The 11632-nt window shown below is 33.3% G+C and overlaps 1 protein-coding gene across 1 annotated transcript; it reads right to left on the reverse strand.

Moving 5' to 3' along the window:
* Positions 1 to 2539: 2539 nt before the first annotated feature.
* LOC146530085 (uncharacterized) lies at positions 2540 to 8600 on the reverse strand. Its single transcript, XM_085200591.1, has 2 exons — positions 8371 to 8600; positions 2540 to 5826 (listed from the first exon to the last, which is right to left on the reverse strand). Exons 1-2 carry the CDS (start codon positions 8405 to 8407, stop codon positions 4958 to 4960), a joined length of 906 nt encoding a protein of 301 aa, XP_085056717.1. The 5' UTR covers positions 8408 to 8600; the 3' UTR covers positions 2540 to 4957.
* Positions 8601 to 11632: the final 3032 nt, after the last annotated feature.

Raw genomic sequence — 11632 nt, forward strand, 5'->3', positions numbered from 1 at the left:
CTCTAGATATAGTATAACAAATATTGAAATTCATATTTGCACCTGTCATTCTATCTAGAGGAGCTTAGCGGACGTACCTTAATCAATAGCCCTACTTCGTTTCCGCCACCATGCGTAAAAACAAATGAATACCTAATATAAAAAAATATATATATAAAAGACGAAAGTGTTCCAAGCCGCAGATTATGAGCACGTTCATTTATTAATTTATACGTAGCATCGTTATAAAAAACACAACCCCACTTAGACAAAAAATGTAGCGCGCGTCGCTCAAAAGGGAAAGGGTGTCTCGGTCTCGCGTGCTGCATTTTGTTTTTAACCGTATTCTGCGGTTTGTTTTTTTACATTTAAGTTTCTGTTTTTTAACAACACACTACCGTTGTTGAGAAATATTTTTTAAGAGCGTCATATTGCCGCGCACGAGTTCTTTCCAGGCGCGAGCCTTTCATAAAAACTTATTTTCTGATGTTGCCCTAAAGGAATAATAATCCTTCTTTATTATTTAGTTACGGTTAAAATTGAGAGGATCATGATTTTGAAAAATAGCACATCCCTAATTATACAATACTGCAAAAGAAAAAGTATATTCTTAAATTAAGGTTCTGCGATGTGACATATGGTACATTATGTTTGTGATGATTTATCAAAGTGGATCCAAGTATATTATTGAAATTAACTATTGTAATAATTTTTGGATCAACTAAGACAAATAAAAGTTTTACATTCGGATTAATTAATTACAGCCAGATTTAAAAGAGTCATTAAAAAACAATGACACCAATAAAACAACATCAATAACTTCAGGAATTCGTAAAAGCGCTATAAAACATGAGTCATGAAAACGCTATTAAATATTAAAAGTGGAGAAACGGAGAGCTTAACAAGAAATAAAACATCGTTATAAGAGGCAAGGAGAAGGCGAAGTCGCCCCCGGTCGGGCCAGCTATCGGCGCGCCTCAGTTAATGCCTACTTATACCTTATTATATAGCGGAGTTTGCGTTGAGGAACAAAATTAATTGGTTAAAACTCCTCTCGGTATCCAGGGCGGGCCTCCCTGACTCCCTCTTAATTCCAGCCCCCCCGCAGGACCCGCGCCCCTCTGGCTCCTTTGAACGCAACCTACCTAAAGAAAAAAAACAGAAAGTATGAAGTTCACTTCTAAAGAGTTGTAACTTAATTAGAAAATATATTATAATATATTAATTAAATGTCACTTGCTAATATTTCAAAAGTCTAAATTGTACTGAACCAACATAAAATTAGAAACTTCTACAATGTCGATTCAATTTCCCGAATTGACAAATAATATATTTCTTTCTTTCTTCTTTTATTTAGCCACTTCAATTAATTAAAAAATAAATAAACAAGGTAGAATGACAGAGAAACTTTGTAATAAATAAGGTAATGATTAGTTCAACATAGTTATGTTGCATAAAATGTACTAATTGCAAATTTTAGTTATAGGTACATGGTGACTAATTCTTACAGTATTTGTACTCGTCAAAATTCGTTTGTTTTAGTAAAGCTAAAAATATTTAGAAAGATTTTTTTCTAAAATCACATTTCAAAAGGGTTATTTACCTTATTATGCCTATTCTCTATTTTGTCTTAATACAACATCACTTATCTTAAATCGATAAACAACAATACTTATAATGTTAATAAATATTATTATTCTCCATAAATTCATTAAATGAGATTTTCGAGTTGCAACAGTTGGGAAGTGAAGCCATAACGAAGGGCGAAAGCAAAGGGTAGGCCGGGCGAGCTAGGCGCGAGCGCTCGTTGCCACTTCTCCAAATAAATTATAATTCGCGTCCGTCCCTCTTTAATATACCTTTGTGACTACTATTTTACAGTATTCAAATTTACAGAATGTATTGTATCTTTATAGCTAAAATGTTACTGAAACTAATTAAAATATATTTTAATTATATAATCTGTACAAAATGTATGTTTTTCGTTTGACATTTACTTTTTTTAAAAAAATATAACTCATCATTAATCGTCTATATTTTACTTGTTTTAGTTATATTTAATAATTAAGAGTCTGAAGAGTTTATCGTTTGGATCCCTACCGAATGTGGATAAAAGTGATGTTAAACTAACATAAGTAAAATTAACATAAGTAAGTCGATAAAGTTGTTGTTCTAAGTTATGGTAACTATAAAGCAGTATAAATGCTTTAAATTAGATTTTCTATTTCTATTCTATGATTGCAGTCTCATTTAATACATAACGTATTATAATAAAATATATTTGTAAAGTTATCGAAATATCGAAAACCATTTAACGCATCTATATTAGTCTAAATTGTTATTTTTTTCATCCAAGTATTTGTCATTTTAAATGCAACATTTATATTTATTCGGAGTTATACTTTTTCTATAAATACTCAAAGGTAGAAAAACACTTATAAAAGTTAATAAATATATTATTTGTATTTATGTTTTTTATTTCTTGTATTTTTTTTGTTATATGGCGTAGTGAGGACAATAAAACAGAAATTAAATAACAAACATTTCTTTATTTAATAGTTATGTACTGGACATCGATAAAGAAATACATATACGTATATTTGTCACGTCATAACTATGTCACATCGATACCTTAAAATAATTTGTACAATTAGAACAGTTAAAGTGAATCAAGTTTTAAGTTCATTAGAGAACACCTGATTTATGAGGTAGTCAGTTTAGGTATTATTTAATGGCAGTATTACATTTTACAAATTATATAGATTTATCACATAATATATTCACATTAAGCTTCTTTGTTCGGACATTAACTACAAAGTGCACAAAAATTCTGGTAGCTATGTATAACTTTTAATATAAACAATTTTGCAAAGAAACAATAAATTTAAAAAATATATAAGTATATTAAGTATTAAAATAGGAACTTAAAATGATTGCAAATCAGTATACAATACAATACAATTACAAAACATACATTCATTGTTTTAATAAATATATTTTATTCGTTAAAATGGAAAAACAGGTATAACTTAGATGGCGTTATAAGCTTAAACACGCTGAATAAAATCAGTCTCATACAGTTAAATATTTCGATGTGTGACAAGCGATGATTGTCGGGAAACCTGTATATTGTATATAGTATCAAAGAAGTGAACATTTAAAAGTTTAGGAGGACTTTGGCTCTTTACCCTGGCACTGCGTCATCACTCATTGAGGTAGATAATGGCACATCACTAACATTAGACTAACTACCGATTATATAATTACAACATTGCAACATCAGAATTACAAACTCTAATTGATTTTATATTTGTACATATGTAACTTTGTACCTATTATTTCTTTGGAAAATATATTTCTTACGAACACTACGCTAGACAAAACCCTTAACTCCATCAATCTTAATATTAATGAAAATAAAATAATAATAATCAACAATCAATAATGCTTCAATGCATCCATACATTGATTATATAAATCATGTGCGCTAAAACATCCAGAACAACTATTGACGACATTAAATTATACTAAAACGAAGAAAATAATCACTACCTCTAGTCTAATAGGAAACTAATACCCGTAAAACAAATTGCAAGAGTGCTTTCAAACGATTAAAACTTTGTATTTTATTATTTATCATACAATAAGTATGTGGGCCATGCGCGTGGGAATTGAACACTTACTTTTATATACAATATCGACATTAAACATTATTACTGAACTATAACCTATAACATATTATAATTCACTAACAAATAATAATTCCCATGAACACATGGCCCAGCTATTTAAAATTTTCTTTTAAACTACATATCGTCAGTAAATCCTAATTTTAATAGATTTAATGACACAAATTTGTGTTAGTACAAAACAAAACACGGAATTGCCGTTCATTGCTTTTATAAATATATATGTACATACAAGTTTAACAATAATCGTTTACACGATAGCAATAGTTCATATATTCCTAAAAACTAATGGATAAATAATAAATAATTTTAATATAGAGACAGCTTTATGTACAGAAGCTTGCCGCGCCTACTCGGCTAATCTTTTTCCTTCGTCTCTCGCTCTCTCGAAATAGACTAGTTTCTATTAGTAATTACAATAACTACAGGTTCATTGATTTTTTATAACGATCCCCTATCCAGCTGTTATTACATATATTACATAGTTTTTGTGACGGTTAACTTGCGTCGATTTATTTAATAGTAAAAAATTGTAAAATGTCCTTGATAATTTAAAGAATTGTGTACAAATAAGGGTAATTGAGAACCGGTTGTTGTTAGTAGCTACAAATTAGGGTCCAAACAATTATTCCACATCTTTGTGCGAATTCGCAAAGAAATCAATACTTAATCAGCATTGTTAACTAGTCATTGTAACGGAAATAATAAGGCAATGTCGTGGCCTTCTTTGCTCAAATGTATTCCGGTTATCGTTCGTCGAGCGTAAGGGAGGACGTTGATTCGAGATCAATAAATGTCGAGTCGAGTGAACTCATTTTAAAATAATCACTAACAAAAACACTAAACAATAAATCAAAAAATATCTTTTTTGTAACGTGTTCTTTCTTTAGTTTTAAACAAAAACAACAAAAAGTGGTCTCGTTTCTGAATTACCTCGCCTTGCGATTATGCAAATGGCACGACAATAAACTTGCAAATTGTAACAAATGTAAATTAGTTTTTATGGTGGACGTTGCAAATTTTTAATAATAGACAACTACCTAAAAAGGTCCTTTCAGTAGTCTTACTTGGAATAGTTACAAAAAATGGGATAGGTGACCGTTACAATTTTTTAAATACTTTTTTTTCTTATATACTATGAAACTTGTATTTTACATTTTATACTAGGTAAAATGTTTCCGAGAGAGCGACGAAACGGTGATAGCAAGCGGCGTTGGCGCGGCTCTACTTGGGAGGAACTCGTATACCGGCTCAGCGTCGCGAGGCGCTAGGCCTGACGCACGCGCCTACTACGCAGAGTGTACGCGTAAATCAGTCGGCGAGTCCGGCGTGGCCGGTCTTCTCGGTAAGGACAAATCTTCGGGCTCCGTCTGTTCGGGCCAATCGTCCCAGCGCCAGTCAGGAGCGATGGCAGCAGGGGGACTCGGCGTGTCGGGCTCGCAACTGCTACCTGAACATCTGTGTAGAGCTGCAGCCTGCCGCCGCCTGAATCTAGCACCACAACGGCATGCAAAGGGTGCATCACCTTCATGGACGAGCGCGTGAGCTTTCAATTGATTTGAATCAGAAAAGCGAGCAGGGCATCGTGCGCAAGCGTAAGGACGTTCACCAGTATGAACGCGGAGGTGCCGCCTCAGATTGGCAACTTGGACGAAATGACGAGGGCAGTGGGGACAACTATAGGGCTTTTCACCGGTGTGAAGACGGAGGTGAGTTTTAAGATGATGGTCTCGTGTGAAACGCTTGTGACATTCTCCACATTCAAACGGTTTTTCGCCAGTGTGTGTACGCTCATGGTTTTGAAGGACATGTTTATATCCGAATGATCTGGAACAAACTTTGCATGTGAAAAGTTTATCGCGTGGTGGATCTGAGGCTCCCGGCGATGAACCCGATGAAGGTGGTGAAAGCGGTGCGGTTGCAGTAGTATCTTCGAGTTTCGGAGTGCGCCGGCGTTTCCGAGCACGCTCCAATTCTGGGGCGGGGGGAGGCAGTAATGGTGCCGGTGGTGATGGGGGCCACGCTGCAAGAAGCGCACCCGAGTATAGCTCAGCTGGCAAACCTGCCACGAGGGCAGCGGCACGACTAGCGAGCAATCTCTCTGCTAGCATCGGTAGGGATTCTTCTCGCATGCTTGAGAGCGCCCTCACGGATACACCTACAAACAAAAAAAAAGATTGTTAAATTATTATATCAAAAATATTGAAGTCAATTTATGTCTAACGTATTTGAATATCATTCATCACAATCGTTTCCGTCACAAGTCTCTGCCTAAACAAACAACCATCCCGAGCCTATCGATAGCATACTTATCAGTGAGAGGTGACAAAAAACTTAGCAAAAACAGTATGTCAGATGTAACGGAGGAAACATTTGGTCGCAATCACGACGCTGCAGGTCGCTTCCGCCCCGACCTGTTGCGCAAATTGCCAAGACTACTTTTACGTTCAAATAAAACTAAAAATCTAATCCAACATATTTTAATTCATTTTAAATACTTGTAGTTATGAAGCTAATTGTTATACTACCTATTATAAATTATCTATCTATTTTCTTTAAACGAAAAGAACAAATTCACCTATTAATAATAGGATTAATTATTCTTCAAACGACAAACTCCGCCTTCCATCAACGCAAATTATATTAAAATATTAATTTCAGCGAAGAAGAAAACCTTTTGAGGAGAGCACTTAATTAAAATTAGACAAAATCATAATTGAAAGTTCTCCTCGAGGCGTGAAGAGGCCGGCGAGGAGGGAAGCCCCTTCCTTACATTATCTACTTGGCTTTTGGAATTAATTTTGAAATAACTTTGCAATTCATTTCCTTGAAGTAATTTGAGTAGTGAAAATTAATTTACAACAGTATAATTGCGTCAGCTTATGTCATTTTCACACGAAAACATTAGAAGTACCTAATCACAAACTCATTACCATCAGTAAGCATAATACAAATTTCAATTAAATAAACCTGGAGGTTCACATTGCTTTTAGGAGTTAACTATTATATTGTATTAAGCCTTCACGTATTTATATACTACTGTCTTGCAATATAAACAATAATATATTTTTTAACAACATTCTCTCAATGGTCCCATAAATGAACCAAGAGCACCCGATCTGAGAATAAAATGCAACCAAAGCTTTTTTTTGTATTTAATATATTTAATTTATTATTTATTAAATATCAAAGTGTCAAAACACACTACAATTCAATTTTAATTCATTTACTGTCATAAAATATCGGTATAACAATATGAATATTTGGTATCAATCTACAATAGAAGCATGGTTACCGTCGGATAAAAAAGTGGGCAATTAATTTGAACACTACCTCACGACGCACCCTTCTGTGCCTCGCTTTTTATGTGCTAAAGAGTTGTAATTATCCCCTCTTTATACGCCGTAAATATTTGTCAATAACCCATACTCAATACTTTTATGGACTCGCTTGCGGCCACCACTTCATAACTCATTATTGCGCAAGGGTTCGTCTGATAAACAAGGATTCTATTACTATTTTCAATAATATGACATATTTTCGGAGAGTAAACTGCAAGCTTCTTTTACCGTTCTATATAATGTGTAATTTAGCGTCATTTTATATAAAATATATTATAATTTTAACTCTCTAACATCTAAGAGTCTAATATGTGGCAGATCTATTTTTTAAGTAATTAATTATTAAAAACATACATATGATGTTCATTAACCTATATTATAATTAAATTTGCTTTGCTTTAACTTTATTTCTATTATTTTAAATTACTTAATTTAAGGACGCAAAGGTAATTGGATTTACCTATTTTTCAGTTTTACGGCTTACGTAAGTTAACACCGAAGTGAAGAAGAGATTACGTGGTACTATGGTTTCGGTCTTTTAGGGTTAAGCGAAAACCCGTGCACGCAACAGTTTTTTGTGGCTTCACGAAAACGTTCATTTAAAGTACATTTACAGATATACCGTAAGTTTATAGGAATATATTAAAAATAATTTCATTTAAATTTTAAAATTATCAGATATTTTTGTATTATTTAATATTAAACAATTGAATATATCAAACTTAAAATAGGCAATAACATCCGATGTTCATATTAACCACCGAACTTTACATTTATATTTTTATTTAAATTAAAATATTAATGACTATAATTATGAAATTTTTATAAACCAGTTGTAATGCGGCTGTGTCATAGAATCATTATTCAATTTATATTAAATATATATAAATAATGACAAATTATAAGATAAGCACTTTATCTTTCATGTATAATTTAAGGCTGTGTTATAGTAATTATCTTACATACATATTTTAGTATTTGTAGCTAATTTAACTTAACTTTAAATTTAAGTAAACTTAACTTACTTTATTTCCAACTCAGTCTACACAATCACATTATATATTTCATAATATTATTATTAAGAACACATATGTAAACGTAGCGACAAGCTACGATCGCAGATAAGTTAAGTCTCGTAGCGGCACGTAGCGTAGCGTTGACGCGCTCTACAGACTACGGTTCACTGAATCTGCAAAGCTCCCGAATGCAAATAAACCATGTGTGCGCCATCACACTCGCTCGCCCAATCGCGGCCTCCCTCACACGCATACGCATGCCGGCCCGCTAACTTTCATTCATGAACATTTCAATTTTGAGTATACAAAACAAGGTAAATTAAATTAATTATAAATATTACATACCTCTGGAGTTCTGGTTTGACTGCAGCGATAATGCCATTTTACACCAACTTCACGAAATGCATTTAGTTTCACCACTAGAAATATTTATGAAGTATCGTAATTACAGTTCTGTTTTGTGATATCAATGACTAGAAGTACTGATTAATTTAGTTAATCTCAGACGTGCCAGGCATGTTCTGCCGTCACGGGGTCGCGTTTAGAAGTGACTGCGACATGCGATCGCGCTCGGTGGGACCTACCACAACACTGGCGATGGCGCGGCGCTGGCCGGCCGCCCCTCGCGGTAAACACACCCCCACGCCCCTCCCCGCGCGCCCTCGCCCCGCGCCCCGCACGCTCGCCCGCCTCACCCTCGCCCCGGTGCACTCCACGTGCACGCAATGCATTCACTTTTTATGGCCGCTACTACATTATGTTTGTATGCTAGTTTTTTAGCCCCCGCGCCCCGTAACGAGCACTACATAAGCACTTTTTTATGTTTACGATCTGCTCCTGTTCGGAGCGGGCGGTACTTTCTTTTCAGTCCCTAATTTGAGAACATGTACTTTCTTTTATTATTGGTATTATGGCTTCTTTTTGTTTTGAAACAAATATTGTGTATATTCTAATTAAAATGTCATTTTAATTATTATTATTATTTATATTCTTCTATTTTTGGTTTTAATTTGGAATTTTATTTTAAGGACCATCATAATTATAGTCACACTATAAAAGAGTACGTTTCAGGTTTAGTATACAGAGTCGACACACGCTGCATTTATTACAATGTTGCCCTGATTTAAAGTAGAAGTATTTTTTTTATTTCATTATATATATTTTTTATTAGTAGGTACGGCTCAGACTTATCAAAATTACCGTTATTATATAATTCCAAAAAAAAAACAGAAAAATGTTCTAAAATGCTTAGAAAATTATAGTCACAAAGTTATTAAAAGAAATTACATAATTAAAAAAAACCATAATGACCTGTCTCCTATTATATAAATATACTCGGATTTCTGTCGAACACTTAAATTGAGGATAATATTGTAAAAATTACTTACTAATTTGTATGCACTCCCGGTGTCCATAAATAGAGATTTCCTGACAAAAAGTATCTTTGATTACAACATTTGCAAGAATAAAATACATTATAAATTATAACAATAAGATAAATAAATAAAATGTCATATTCTCACAAGCTGTCATAAAAAAATAATCCTTACTATATATTAGGTCCTTATGAAACACGAAATTGGCGTTTTATCGTACTGGCCACTTTAATCACAAATTGCTCTTCTTTGGTTACGAATTCCAAATTTAAATTTATACAGCTATTTACACATGTATTTGTGTTTCGTTAACGGTTATTCATCTATTTTTTCTTCTATTTGCGTCACTATTTACAAACTTAAAATATTGCGTTATTTGCGAGTACAACTTCCATCGTTCCACATGGCTGGGACCTGGCAAGCCAACTAAATCCTGCCCCAAGCGATAATTGACCCAAAAAATGTTACTTGTTAGCGTTTGGTGTACTAGTGCCGGTGTTCTTCATTAGTGTTTTCTAAAGTCTGGCCAGACGAATACGGCACGTAGACGACGTCTATTATCAGCAATTGTAACCCATGATGGAAAAGCTAGGTGATAAAAAAACCGAGGCTGATCAATCGCTCTACGCCACTGCTGCTTCACGACAACGCTAGACCACACACTGCACAACAGACAGCTACCATATTAGAAGAGCTATTATATTATGGATGTCTTAGACATCCACCATACTCCACTTGTTCCACCAGATTTTTCAATATTTGAATAACTTCTTGCAGGGGAAAAAATCCACTTTGATACCTACTTATAATATTTTGTTATCTATTATAAAACTGAAAAATTTGAGGAAAGTCGTGGCACAAGTCACAGTGAGGCGTTATGGTTCGTCACTCAATACGCAATGTCTCCAGATTTCACCGGAAAATGAGGAACGGAGGTCTAAGCACTAGGTTCCGTCTGCCTACCCTGCCGTATACAGTAGGTATATGTTGCTAAAAAAAGAATTTATTTTGGCTCTGAACGCGCTAACTTCAGCACTTTTTGCCTGATCCAATTAAAAAACATATTTTTGTGTTGGACACTCGACAACTTTACAAATTATTTCTTGCTTGGGAGAGCTGATATAAACTCAGGAGGTTAGGAATTTTTAATTATAAATTTACCTATGTGGGTTTCGGAGTATATTAAACAAAATTTACCAAATATACCAGAAAAATATACCTAGCTATATAAGATAGGTATATTTTTCTGTCAATTTTGTTGATTTTATTTTAATTTAATTGTGTTTAATAAATGAATTTTGTCGAATCTTAGTGTCACTGAAAACGATGGCATGTATAAAGTAAAAAAAATTGTAGGTATAGTTTTACATGACAAAATTCAATTTTTTATTACGTATCAGTAAAATAACTAACTTTATAAATTACCATATTGTAAACTTCCGACGGCAGTGTAAGAAGTACAAGGAAGCGGTCGCTAGATGTTTTTGATTGATTTGATTTTTTGTTAATAGAGTTATTATAGGTTAAATATGAATTGTTGGAGGTAAAGTATGTCGCATTTTTTTTTATTAACGATACATTTGTATTAGCAAGGCAACATTTGGTTTTTCGCAATTATGTGCATAAATATAGATTTTAAGTCCAATTATAAACAGACTTTAATTAACAATAATTTGGTATTTTGTAATGTGATTATCTTCTTAAATTTTCATTAAAAATATTTAAATTTTAAATATAAGAAAATAATTATGAGTATTTTTTGTAATAGAGTATCAAAATATTTTAATTGCTTTTTTGTTATGTCATTAAAATTTTGCAACATATCATCTCTATCCGTGCATGTCTACAGATAATATATTAATATATTAATGCAGGCGATAGCTATTTTATAAGAAGTCAAAATCTTAGTTAGCTAAATAATGGCGTTATTTTTGTTGATATATAAAAATTAAAAGACTGGAACATTTAATATGAAACTCGATGAGATCAACTATATTTAAAATATAAAAAAATGTCACCTAAGCAAGAGTTATTCAGTATGATAACTATTTTTATTGACGTGTAAAAAACCAATCTGGCATATCCGATGTCAATATACGCTACACTATACACTGGTACACTGTAACATAATATGTAGGTACATACACTGTGATATACTCTCTAAAGAATATTATCAAACCGAATAAACATGAGAGGCCGTAGTGGCGCAGCGGCACAAAGGTGTGACTGTA

This window comes from Heliconius melpomene, chromosome 17, assembly GCF_056956725.1.
Source record: "Heliconius melpomene rosina isolate 202511_hmr_F chromosome 17, ASM5695672v1, whole genome shotgun sequence".
NCBI lineage: Eukaryota > Metazoa > Arthropoda > Insecta > Lepidoptera > Nymphalidae > Heliconius > Heliconius melpomene.